The sequence below is a fragment of the Girardinichthys multiradiatus genome, chromosome Y (assembly GCF_021462225.1).
Source record: "Girardinichthys multiradiatus isolate DD_20200921_A chromosome Y, DD_fGirMul_XY1, whole genome shotgun sequence".
Taxonomy (NCBI): Eukaryota; Metazoa; Chordata; class Actinopteri; order Cyprinodontiformes; family Goodeidae; genus Girardinichthys; species Girardinichthys multiradiatus.
Window position 1 is genome coordinate 1,140,662 of NC_061818.1, and position 14,169 is coordinate 1,154,830.

General features: G+C 41.1%; 1 protein-coding gene across 1 annotated transcript in view; it reads left to right on the forward strand.

Annotated features, from left to right (window-relative positions):
• LOC124864783 (carbonic anhydrase-related protein 10-like) overlaps positions 1-14,169 on the forward strand; it is a 298,624-nt gene that overhangs the window by 18,206 nt on the left and 266,249 nt on the right. The window contains exon 2 of the mRNA XM_047359688.1: positions 12,243-12,317. Within this exon, the coding sequence (XP_047215644.1) occupies positions 12,243-12,317 (75 nt within the window). The remainder of the gene's footprint in view (positions 1-12,242; positions 12,318-14,169) is intronic.

The following is a 14,169-nucleotide window of genomic DNA, read 5'->3' on the forward strand; positions in this document are numbered from 1 at the left end:
TGACCACCTGACAGGTACATACTGTCTATTGGCTGCTTTGGAAACTCGCTATACATTGCTATGTTGCCAGCAGTGGTTTGTCTGGCTCCTAGGGATGTGCAATATGGCAAAAATTATGGCAGAAAAACCATAATCATGATTTCATCATAATTTAAAAAAGCTCCTGTATTTTATTGTTATCCAGTCGATCCTTTGTTACCCCACCCACTGTTTCACGTTGTTCAGTTCTATTCGTGCCTGATTTTGTTTTATAAAGCTTTGAACTGTTTTTACTCACCATGCTGCTTCCTTGTTCCTGTCTGTGTTTTGGTCCAGCTCCAACCTCGCAAAACATGACATTAAAATATTGTTTAAAAGATAAAACTGGACACTTCTGCTCAGGTAAAATCCACCATTGTAACATAATGTTGTTGGGAAATTTTTAAGCCAAATTTGTGTGTTCAGTTCATCAAGGTGATTAGCAAAAATGTTTTTATCTACTGTATTTTAATTATAAATGTAACTAATAGTTATAGTATGTAGCTAGATAGCACCGAGCATTCAAACAGTGTTTTTTATGAGAGAAGGGGGATACTCTTGGATGATTTAATCAGCTTTAGAAATAATTTTATGCTTTATTTTGTCATATCTAATTTACCATTTACCACTAAGAAACTGGACCCATTCTGTCCTCCACTGCCTCTGCAGAGCCGTCTTTGGGCATCGGTGAGAGAGCCAGCGGATAGAACTGACAAGGCTCAGGGCCGCTGGACTTCACAAAGCCTGCCTCACCCTTTGGTGATGAAGGGGGTGAAAAATCCTGTACTTCAAAAGACAGATACATGGCAGAAGTACCAGCGTTGCTCTGGTCACTCTCAATGTTTCAACATGCCAAAATAAGCTAGCCTTAAGTTTCCCCTTTTCCTGACCACACACACCTTTGTTCATCCCCACATTTGCCTGTGATCCTCATGGTCTCTTGGAACTTCCCACTTTGGTGGAAATTCTAAAAATTTGTCTGAAGTAGGGGTTATGCTTTTACATTGGGTTTAGTTTCACTTCAAAGATGGGGCAAGTGTATAAACTATGATAGGATAAATGTCATAATGGATAGTTTTAAGACTCTGACAACACAATCACAAGGAAACCAGGACAGCGTTTAAACAGTTTATTTATTCACAAACGTAAGTTCATTCTGGAATCCGGACTGGGTCAGCGGACAGGATTGGCATCTCACTGAGGGAGAAGAAAAGAGACTTAAAGAGCGTTTGAGAAAAGGTGGATCAAAAATACTAAAGTCCGACAGGGTTAAACTTACAGCAAATAAGCCCTTAGCCAGGTCAGTGAGGAATAAGTCTACCACGATGGTTGAGGTTGACCGGAGGGTGCAACAGCGGAGAAAAGTGCGTCCTCGTTCTTCTGATTTTGTGCTTTACTCCATTCAGCGGGCCCCATGGGGAAACAATGATCCGTGGGAGGGTGGACCGGCAGATGGATGGTTCTCAGAAGCTTGATAGAAAATCATTTCCAGAAGCCTGGGTCCAACCACCGTGGATATGACATTACTCCCCCCCTTAACGGATACCTCCTGGCAGCCTCCTGGTGGATGGAGCAGAGGCTGCTTCTAAGTCTGCAATGAGATCTAGGTCCAAAATAAGACTACGGGGCACCCATGAGTGGTGCTCCAGACCATATCCCTCCCAGTCAACTAAATATTGAACGCCCTGTCCTCTGCGCTTAGAGTCCACCATTTTGTGGATAATGTATGCTGGATGACCATCAATTCCCTGGGCAGGCGGAGTTGATCCGGATGGAGGGCACAGTGGACTGGAAATCACTAGTTTAATCTGGGAAACGTGAATAGTAGGATGCACTCTATAGTGAGCGGGCAGTTCAAGTCGAACAGCTGTAGGAATGATCACTGACTCAATTCTGAATGGCCCAAGAAAACGTGGTGCAAGGTTCTTAGAAAAAGCTTTTAAAGGATAGTTCTGGGAGCACAACCACACCTCTTGGCCCGGGGAATAGGTAGGTGCGGATGTCCTCTTCCTGTCAGCATTGTGATTATTCTGAGCTGAGGTGTGCTGAAGAGTGGCTTTAGTTTGGTCCCACTGTCTTTTGCACTGACGGAAGCAGGTTCTGACTGAAGGAAGGGTTCGAACAGGGAATGTATCAGGGAAAAGAGTGGGTATGTGAGCGGATAACCGCAAGAAGCTTCAAAAGGCGACAACCCGGTAGCTGCAGATATATGGCTGTTGTGGGCGTATTCAACCCAGGCCAAATGCTTGCTCCAAGTAGTGGGGTTATGGTTACACAGACAGCGAAGGGTGTTTTCTAACTCCTGATTTAGTCTTTTGCATTGTCCGTTAGTTTAGGGGTGAAAACCTGAAGATAGCTGGAATTTAGCTCCCAAAGCACCGCAAAAATCTCGCCAAACCTGCGAGATGAACTGGGGCCCTCGGTCTGAAATAATCTCCATAGGGACCCCATGAAGGCGAAAAACATGATTAATAAGATGTTTGGCAGTTTCTGCAGCTGAAAGAAGTTTGGTTAAGGCTAGAAAATTACAGTCCTTTGAGAAACAACTGTTTTATTTTTAGATGGAGGGAGACCAGTGACAAAATCCAAAGCGAAATGAGACTAGGTATAGTCAGGGCTTGTAACAAACCAGCAGGTGGTTTGTAGGAGGATTTGTTTCAGGCATAGGTTGTGCAAGCAGAAACAAAGTTGACTACATCCCTGTTAAGGGTTGGCCACCAAAAATACCTGCAAATAAAAGATATGGTACGACTAGCCCCCGGGTGACCTGAAAACCTAGACGTATGACCCCACTGAATGACTTGAGACCTAACTGTGGTGGGGACGTAAAGGCATCTATAAGGTCCCCCACTTGGATCTGGTTCAACTTATTGAGCCTGCCTTATCTGATCCTCTAATCCCCATGTTAAAGCACCAACAACACAGGAAGGCCCTATGACTCATCATTAGTGGAAGAAAACAGTCTGGAGAGGGCATCCGGTTTTATGTTTTTGGAACCTGGGCGGTAAGTGATAGTGAAATTGAAGCGAGAGAAAAACAATGAACTGTCTGTATTCAAGGTTTTTGTGATCAGTTCAGACAACGATAGGTTGAAAAGTACCTTCAAGCCAGTATCTCCACTCCTCCAGGGCCATCTTGATGGTGAGAAGTTCTCGATCCCCCACATCATAGTTTTTTTTTCCTGCAGAAGAGAATCGTTTTGAAAAGAATGTGCATGGATGGAGCTTACCATCCGTGGTGGATCGTTGGGACAAAACAGCTCCAACTCCGGTGTCGGAAGGATCAACCTCCATCAGAAACTGCTCCTTGGAATCAGAATGCTTGAAGGCTGTGTCTGCTTCGGATGACCAGACAAAAGGTTGTTTTATAGATGTGAGAGGAGAAGCAAGGAGGCTGTAATCACGGATAAAACAGCGGTAGAAGTTAGCAAACCCCAGGAATCGTTGAAGCTGTTTACAATCCTCAGGAACGGGCCAGTCCACAACAGCAGAGATCTTGGTTGGATTTGGCTTCATCTCTCCACCCTCAAAAATGAAGCCTAGGAAAGTCACGGAGGAAACATGAAATTCGCACTTTTCAGCTTTGACAAATAATCAGTTTTCTAGCAGTCTTTGCAAAACAGCTCAAATATGATTAGAATGTTTATTAGCATCCTTTAAAAAATAAAAATAAAAAAAATCAGGATATCATCCAGACAGACAAAAACAAAAACATTGATAAAATCCCTGAGCACATCATTAACAAGAGCTTAAAAAACCGCTGGGGCAATAGTCAGTCCAAAAGGCATAACTAGGTATTCAAAATGACCTATAGGTGTCATGAAAGCTGTCTTCCACTCGTCTCCCTCTCGTATACGGATCAGATGGTAGGCGTTCCGTAAGTCCAGTTTTGAGAAGATCTTAGCTCCTTGAACAGATTCAAAAGCTGATGATAGCAATGGTAGAGAATACTTATTCTTAACAGTGATATCATTTAAAGCTCGGTAGTCAATACATGGTCTCAGGCTTCCATCTTTCTTTGACACAAAAAAAAAAATCTCGCCCCCACAGGAGATGATGAGGCACCTATAATGCCAGCCTTGAGAGAGTAATTTATATAATTCTCCATAACTTCTCATTCTGAGCCTGACAAAGGAAAAAGACGCCCTGACGGTAGGGGAGCTTCTGGAAGGAGTTCTATAGCGCAGTCATATGGTCAGTGGGGTGGAAGGGAGAGAGCAAGATCTTTACTGAACACCTTTTCTAGATCGTGGTATTCTAAAGGGGCATTAGTTAAATCAGGATTATTAGAATAGTTTTTGTTTTTTTTTAAAGATATTTTTTTGGCACTAGTGGCCTTTATTTTTCAATTTTTTGACAGTAGGTAGACAGGATAGAGAGAGGGGGAGACATTCGGTAAATGTCGCCGGGTCTGGGACTCGAACCCGGGACAACTGCCATTCGAGGACTGTAGCCTCTGTATATGGTCGCGCGCTTTCACCCCTACACCACCAGTGCCGCCCAGGATTATTAGAATAGTTTGCCAGATTGTTTGAGGTAGGTATTGCAGAGCGAAGACAGGTGGCGTGACAGTCAGTGCTCCATGCCTCGATGCGGGAATCCACCCAGTTTATGTGAGGATTATGCTGTTTAAGCCATGGGTATGCTAAAACTAAGGGCGACTCCTTAGTAGGAAACAACAGGAATGAAATGATCTAATGATCGTTACCTGATGTAATAACCTCTAAATCTTGTGTTCTCTGGGTTACAGAGCTTAGAGATTGCCCATCAAGAGCAGAAACATTAATAGGATTCTCTAGATCGACTACAGGAAGGTTAAATACTTTGACCAGATATGGACTTATGAGTTTCTGCTCGGAACCCGAGTCAATACAGGGCTACAAGAGGGATTTGTTCACTATTATAATGCATAGTGGTTTGGAGCAAAAAACGGGGGTAGTCTGATTGTTGGATAGCGCCCGCCAGCGTTCCCTTGATTACTGGCAGGCTAACTCTTTTGGGCGAACTGGACACTGGAGGCAAAAATGACTTGAAGAACCACAATATAGACACTGACCTGCCTTTCGTCATTTTCCTCGGGAGAAAGGTGAGTCCTCCCAATTTTCATGGGTTCAGATGGTAAGTTCTTCTCTGACCCAAAACGTTCGGGTCATGAGGTCGGTCGGGAGTCTGTAAGTTTTTGAACTTGGAGTTGATTAAAACGCCTGACCTTGCTTCTCTTGCGAATATGATTGTCTATACGAATGGCCAAACTGATAAGATCCTCTAGGGCAGGGGTATTCAACTAAAACTTGAAAAGGTCCAGTTAGAGAAAATTTGTTTAAGAAGGAGTCCGGAAGATTATAAAATGTAGCTATTCAATATAATATATATTTAAGTAGCCTTGTAGCTGTTTCATCATCTGCATATGATCAATACCTTACACTCAATTCACTTCAACTCATAGAATACTTTCAGTATTTATTGTTGTTATATTGTGACATATCATGGAACTGAACATATGTATAACTGCCCATATGTGCAATTTTCTTTCATTAGCTAAATAAATTTGAGCTACATTTGCAAATAGGACAATATTAATGACATGGTAACTTCATTTTAAGTGTTAAATTCAGAATATGAAAAAAAACTAAAACAAAGCTGGAATTTTCTCTTTTTGTGTTACGTCAACAATCTCAACAGATTAACAGATAAGAAATTTCAACAACTTTAGAAGCTTATTTTCTTCATCTTTTGTGTTGAGTTTCCCACTTCTTTCTCAGTGAGAAAACTGAGCTCGAGCTTCTCCTGCCAGAACTTTAAACCTTGGCTTGAATGGAGTCAAAGCCATTCTCATGCACATATGGAGGTGTTCATTAGTGAGTCTTGAACGGTATTTAGTTTTGATAATGTTCATTACAGAAAAAGCTGCTTCACAGTTGTGTGTGGAGCCAAATATGGTCAGGATGTATGTGGCTACTTTCTTTAGACCTGAGAAGGTTGTTTCAGGGACCATTTGAAGCCAGAAAGAGGGAGGGTCAGTTCTTTCAAACTGCTCTTTCAGGGCCACATCTGCTTGGAGATCAATCAACTGCATCTGGAGAGGCCCATGATCTACCCATTTAAGGAGCTGTGCCACTTCCTCCGAGAACCTCTTGACATCTGTGATGAGAAATAGGTTCTGAATGAACAAGTTGAGCTGTGGTCCAAAGCTGAAGCTGTCAAAACGGTTTCTGAAGTTTATAATCAGCTTATCAATAAAATCAACAAAGAAAGACACTTCTCGTTCCCCCTGAACCTGTTCTTGTAGTTCTGGGAAGTGGGCACACTTTCCCTGCAGGTCTTCCTTGAACACCTCAAGCTTCCTCTGAAAGGAGCGGACGGCTGACATCAGCTCAGAGACAGAATTGTCCTTGCCCTGTAGTCTAAAATTTTGTTCATTCAGATGGGAGGTAACATCAACCAAAAAGGCCACATTGTCCATGTATTTCTTATTTTCTAAAAAGTGAGAAAACTGTTTTGCCTTGTGACTTCTAAGCTCTGCCAAAAAAGATGCAACTTCCTTCGTAATGGACCAAAAGCGTGCTAATACCCTTCCTTTGCTGAGCCATCTCACATTATTGTGAAGCAAAAGATCATCAGCATCGGCATTAACTTCTTTGAGGAATTCTCTTAGCATGCGATGCTGGTGCTGGTAGGATGAGGATGCCCTGAGAAAATTTATCATTTTCATCTTTATATTCATCACCTCAGCATACTCATCTGACAGGGATGCGCAGAGGACAGACTGGTGAATGATGCAATGGTATGCTACTAGATCAAGATTGGCTTCTTTCAGTCTTGCAACAGCTCCTTTTTCTCTCCCTATCATAGCAGGAGCTCCATCTGTGGTTATGGAAACAATTTTTTTGGCTCTATTCCTCTTTCTGTTAACATCTCCTTAATGGTCAGGTAGATGTCCTCTCCTCTTGTACTGGTCTGAAGGGGAGTGACACCTAGCAAGTCTTCACAGAATATTTTCTGGTTTATGTTGAAAAACCTTGTTCTTGTTTTTGTTTCCCTTCAAGTAGAGTTTCAGCTACTGCACTCATGCATTCTTTGACAACCCCTGCCTCAGGAAATGCTTTTTTGTGTTGACCCAAAATCCAAGCAACTCTGAGGGAACATTCATGAGCTCGTTGTTGGGCAGTGAAAGTGTGGCTCAGGATCCTGGTGGACTGCTCATACTGGGCTCTCAGACAACTTACCTTTTGTGCTCTTACTTCAGATTTGACTGGGTATGTATGTTCAAAACATTTATGTTTTGTCTCATAATGACGTTTCACATTGGCACTTTTAATAAGTGCTACGGTTTCTGAACATATGAAACACACTGGTTTAGTGCTTCCAGCGGGAAGGATGAATAAAAAGGAGTCTGTCCATTCCGGATTAAAGATCCTATTTTCACTGTCCACTTTTCTTTTTTTAGAAAGCACCATCTGTTCCTTATCTTTCCGTTTCTCTGCCCCACCCGTCTCGTTCAGCTCTCTGTAGCACTGTCCTGACTTCCTTTCTCTGGCGCAGTTGTTACTCTCCCTTTCTTTGTCTCACTAGTCTCTTTCTCTACTTTCTATGACGTGGCCGTCTGTATCTCCTCAACTTTCGTGTGTCACTTTGCCTCCTTCTCGTCTGACTTCTCTGCACTTCCTGCAGTCACAATATTTACCGCCAGGAATGCACAGACTTGTTTGGCTGAGAGGTATCACGTGGTGTGGCTTAACTGTCATGCAATTGGTCTGTCTTTTTCTGTACACACTTAGACGCTACCGTGAAGTCTATAAAAGCGATGCAAGTTAAAATAAAAGCTCCCGTCAAGTTTTAAATATTACCCCTTTGATTTTCTGTAGGTATGGGTCCGGATGGGACAGCTTCTGGGTCCAGCCCCGGACCGCGGTCCGCCAGTTAATGACCTCTGGTCTAGGGTGTCAGTTTCGTCACGATGAGTTAATTCATCCTTTAACGCCTTATTCAGGGAATTTAGAAAAGCGCTTTTTAAAGCTGAAGGATTCCAGCCCGATTCAGCGGCTAGAGTACGAAACTCAATAGCCATGACCGCCACCGGTCTTAAACCCTGCTTTAAAGTCCATCGTTTTTTAGCTGCCTCATTGCTGGGCTGATTAGGAGAAAAGGTTAGTTTAAATAAACTAATAAACTCATCAAAAGCATAATAATGGATTGATGATTCATTTATGATTGCTTCTGCCCATCCTAATGTCTGGTCCCTGAGTAATCCTATTATATATGCAATCTTAAGTCACATCATCCGGAAAAGACTGAGGTGACCTGTGAAAACAAAAAAAATCAATGTGCACTGTAAACGGAATCCCTTACTTTTCTCCAAGTCACCAGAAAATGGTTTGGGAGGAGGAGAAATTACCTCTCGAATAGAACTACAATTCTGGGCAGGGGTGGAAACGACCTGAGCAGGAGGCAGAGAAGAAAGTTCACGATTAGTTGAAATCACAGGAATTTTGGTTATTAATTCTTACAGCCATCTGTTCATGGTGCAAATGGATTGTTGGATCTGCTTTTGCTGTTGAGCTAAGGCGCTAAGCACGGTTTTGTGTTGACCTGATAAAATGCCCTGATGAGAAATGGGACCTCGTAATTGTGCTTCAGAGTCAGAAAGGTCAGCTCATTCTGTCATAATGAATACTTTTAAGACTCTGATAACACAATCACGAGGAAACCAGGACAGCGTTTAAACAGTTTATTTATTCACAAACTTAACTTTGTTCTGGAATGCGGACCGTGTCAACGGACATGATTGGGATCTCACTGAGTGAGAAGAAAAGAGACTTAGAGAGCGTTTGAGAAAAGGTGGATTAAAAATACTAAAGTCCGACAGGGTTAAACTTACAGCAAATAAGCCCTTAGCCAGGTCAGTGAGGAATAAGTCTTGACCACGATGGTTGAGGTTGACAGGAGGGTGCAGCAGCGGAGAAAAGTACTTCCTTGTTCTTCTGACTTTGTGCTTTACTCCAGTCAGCGGGCCCCATGGGGAAACAATGATCCGTGGGAGGGTGGACCGGCAGATGGATGATTCTCAGAAGCTCGATGAAAGTTATTTCCAGAAACCTGGGTCCAAGAAGGAGGCAGAAAAGAGACATACGGCCAAGGTTCTTTGAGGCTTGAATTTCCACATTTATCTGAACATGGCAGGAGACATTCAGCCCACAGAAAATACGGTAGAAACATTTCCTAGAGGCACAGGAGAAAAAATAAAATGATCAGAGAAAAAGTAGAAAACAGGGCTGCTGCTTGCTGCTGCTGCTGCAGGTCACACCCTGAGTAAGGGTGGAAAAAACACTGCACAAACACACAGCCTGCACCCAGCCTGCACACAACCACCGTGGATCTGACAATAAAAGCATGAAGTTGTTGTGAGCAGTAGATGCCAAACTCCAGAAAATAGTTGCCACAGCATTGCCTGATAATGATGTACTATAATGAAAGTTTCTCGCAGGAGTGGAGCATTCAGTTTAATTAAATTCAAAGCTTATAAAAAGTGGTCAGACAGGACAGAATTATCAGAATCAGAATCAGCTTTATTGCCAAGTTCGTACATACAAACAAGGAATGTGACTCCGGTACACTTTGCTCTGTGGTTTTGTTTTTGTATTACAGAATATACATATTAACAATGTACAATATACACATATATAATAAAAAGGTGCATTTGCAACATCTGTATGCTGTTGTTCTGTACTCTGTTGAATGTTCAACAGAGAAACAGCCTGGGGGAAGAAACTGTCTCTGTGGCGGCTGGTTTTAGTAAACAGTGCTCTGTAACGGCTGCCTGAAGGTAAAGCTCTGAACAGTTTATGTGCAGGGTGTGTGGGGTCTGCAGAGATTTTAGCAGCTCTTTACCTGACCCTAGACCTGTATAAGTTCTAGATTTTCCTGAGGACATATTATTTGTTCACACTCAGTGCAATATGTCAGCACAAGGGCCAGAGAATGGATTCAAAACTGGGTAGGTCTGCAGATATTTTGAGCAAAGCTAATTGAGTCTAAGATAGGATTAAAGGCTACATTTTAGCAGAGGTGTATAGTAACTATGTACATTTACTTTACAGTACTTAATTTTTTTGAGGATCTGTACTTTACTGAGTACTTTTTTTAAATCAAGACTTTTACTTTAATTTCATTACATTAGAAACATAAAAATTTTACTTTTACTTCTTTACTTAAAATTCGGACACATTGTTACTCGCTACAAATTAAAATATGACTGGAATTTATCCTGAAAGAAGACATGGAAGAAGTTGCCAACCGACAAGCACATCTGCTTTGGCTGTGGATCACAGAGACAATCACCTATGGTCCTACCTCGTTTTTTTTTTCTCTAAGACAGAGTAGACACGTACTCTTACAGGAAGCACTTTTAGTTTTTTCAGGCAGACAGCACAGTTGTGGTTGCATGTCATTCTACACGGTGGCTTTTGTGTTATTCTGAGCTCTTATGAACATTACTGTTTGAATAAAATGTTTTCTTAGGGCTAAATTGGGTTGTCCACAAATTGTACCTCCATTGTTTTTACAAGTGAAGTAAAGGGAACACCAAAAAAATATTCATTTGTCTTGCTTCTTTTTATGTACAAAAATACTTTGTACTTTTACTTTCCCAATTATTTTGAAAAATCTTCTGACTCTTACTTTTCTTATCAGTGACTATCACTTTTACCAAAGTAATTTTCTGTTAAGGTATTTTACTTGTATTTTACTAAGTTGTTTTGGCAAACTAATACACCAAAGCAAGACTCATTTTAGTGACCACCGACTGACGTAACAGGGTGTCATTACCACCAGCGTAAATAACAATCTTACTGTATTTACACTTATCTTTAGCCAGCAGTTTCAGGTAGGATTTGATGTCACCCATTCTGGCCACTGGCAGATATCTGACCATGGTGGCAGATCTCTCTAATGCCACGTTTCTGACAATGGAGCTGCCATGTCCTATGTACCATCACCCAGGTGGACTGAGTTTCGGGCCGTGCGGACTGTGCTGAAGGACTGCTACTAAAACTACTCTTTGTGACTACATGCTGGATAAGGGGCCTTGGCTAATACTGCTTATTATCCTAATGATTTCCTTCTCAACTGGATTTAGACCTTAATCATGCAACACAGCTTCCTTTCTTTACAAAGGCCCCGCACCGTCTCTCAGCTACGTTATGTTGTCACTCCTCCAAACAAAAAGCGAGTTAGCTTAGTTTGCTAACTTCACTGACCTGGTCTGTAATCACCAACCGGCTCAAAAAGGCAAATCACAGGCAATTTCCTTTTATCCTCTTCATCAGTTTTGTTGTGTTCTTCCTGCGTAGTACTCTTATCTATACTACAGGTACATTGATCAGAATGAGTCTCAAACTAGCACACCCTTCATTTATTTTGCCTCAGTCGGTTTCAATTGCCACATGTACATCCCCTTGCCAATAGATGGTACTAAGACATCATAGATCAGGCATCAAAAGCACTCAACACATAACAAAGCCCAGCAGTCCACATGGCATAAGTCTTAGATTCATAAAAGTGAAGTGCAGTTTTCATTTTGGTTCCAGCTCAGTCCTTAACAAACTACATTTCTGTTTGTCTAAACTTTATTTTTTGAGCTGCACAGTTTTCAGAGGAAACTGTTTTGGATAACAGAAATGCCACACATAATTGCATCAGTGTTGAGAAGAAGTAATTGGGGAGTGCAAAGCTCTTCACACAGCAGAAGCTGCAGTTTGCATTTGGGATACATCCTAAACTCATTAATTAATCGTTTTGTTTATTTAAATAGAAAAGGTGTTTTGTTATGTATTTTTCTTGCTGTTTATCAAATTTTCCTCCAGCTGCTCATTGATTTGACATCATGACTCCTGTTTGGTTTTCTGTTACAGCACTAAAACACCAACAACACCCTCTTCTAACATACAATTGAAAATACATCTGTGAACGGTTATTTTTGTAGAATAAATTGCAGTCTAATTATAGATGTGACATTTAAAGTTGTCACATCATTAACCTTAAATTAAATGTTGATTATTGCTTACAACTCACAGCATGCTGCCTTCATGTTTTCTCTTTCATCTAGTCCTTCCATCTCTCTTTGCTTTGAAAGTGAGTTTAAAAAGGAGCTTTGATATAAAAGAGAATTTTGAACAGTCATCAAGGGTCATATTAGAAAGACATTCTCTTTTTTCTTTCTCTTCACAGCTCAGCCTATTACGTCCAAGCTTGATGAGAGTTGGTGGGCATATAAAGATGTGGTCCAGGGAAGCTTTGTTCCAGGTAACAGAGTACCACCTGTCTCACAGGCAGCATTGCACACATCGATTTAAAGGGGATTACTGGCATCATAGTTCTGTCACTGTTTTAGAAGGAGGTAATGGAAATAACAGAAAAATTACAGAATTTGCCTATTTTTGCAACAACAAGCTTTCATGTTCTATTTAAGTGATTTTGTTTTTTTCTGAAAGGGGCTGAGGTGCATTATGGAATGCAGAAATGTTTACCAGAATTGCTCATACTCATCTTTGAACACCACCTTTCAAGTCACAGATTTACAATTGCTTTTAGGTTTAGACTTTGACTAGGCCATTTTGAGGGGAGTTGTTCTGGCTCTCTTTCAACCATAAGTGTTGCCAGATCTGGGCTTTTTTGAACAGTCCTGGATCCCTCAAAAGAAGACATTCAAAATATATTTTTATTAAAAAGATGACATTAGAATACTACAGGTTTATTTTAAAAACAGGCTGATTAGTTTCTAATGTATTCTATATAATCACTGCCCAGTTCACAAAACCTGGCAATAAAACACAAAGGCAACAAAGATTTGCACACAGAGCACTACTAAGCAGACAGACAGGGGCGATCACAATGATCTACCTACTTAAAAAATGCAAAACATCTATATATTCATAAATATATCGAGTATTCTTTATTGCTCTTATTCTTTATTCTTTCTCTCTGTACAGCAGGCTAAAGATAACTACTATTTTGTTGCTGTGGCACAATACAAAAGGCATTGTTCATTGCTGAAATATCAGACAAATAAAATTTTATTTATGCCTGATCATCCCCACTGGGCAATCAAACCCCAATGTGCAGATGGAAGGTTAGATTCTCCTGACAATGAGAATCTAACCTTTTCTATTCACATTACATTAAATAACAACTCTTTCCAAACAGGATGTTGGGTACACTTGAATGATTGCATTATACAATGCAAATCTGTTATGTTTTTGCCCCTTACTTACACTGATACTTTGCATTGAATGGAATCAACCAGTGATGCAAAGTTCCGACAGTAGCTGCCAATAGCCAGCCTCAAGCATACTTCCAGATGATCATCAGTCATGGTGGAACGGTGTTTGAACTTTTTATTATTTATGTGGGAAAAGGCAGAGTTAAATAAAAAGCAGAGGTTCCAGAACTGTCTGCAAGCCCTGGCCTTAAGTTGAAAATCAGCTTGTAGTCAAGGCGGTAGCTACCATTGAGGACACTGAGGTCCGGACCTCAGTATTTTTCTGCTGTGTCTAAAATAAAAATAAAAATAAAAACAATACATTCGAACAGCATAGTTCTCTGAGTAGCTCAACCAGGTTACTGTAGGAGGCGCTACAACTGCGTAAGGCAGCCAAACTCAATGTCTACGAAGAAGAGTGCAGCTTTGCATACCCTACCACTAAAATAAAGACCAGAACATGAAGAGTGCAGTTGACGGTAAAGTGTAACAGGTGTAACCAGCTAAAGATATTGTACTTCAATTTCATTCTTCTCCAAATAACAGTTCACTAGTCTTCACCCTTCATAACGCTGTTTAAGTTTAGTTAGAGTAGTTATAGCCCATTGACAACATGTTTGATTTGTGTTTTGGCGCATTGTTTGTGAGCAGCTCTGACAGACTAATGATGTTTCTATTGTAAGAGCTAATGTTTCTGTCCATTAAATTAAGACAGAATGTTTTTTTCAAAGCTCAGCATTGAGAAGAAGAGTGTGATGAAAAGACAAAGAAGTGATGAAGGTTAGAGAGATCAAATAGGTGGCTTCTGTCCATCCACTCCAGCCAGGAGACGTTGCCGAGACCCTTGTCCCTGTGTTGTTCAAAACAAACAAAAACTGACTGGCCTTTAGTACATTC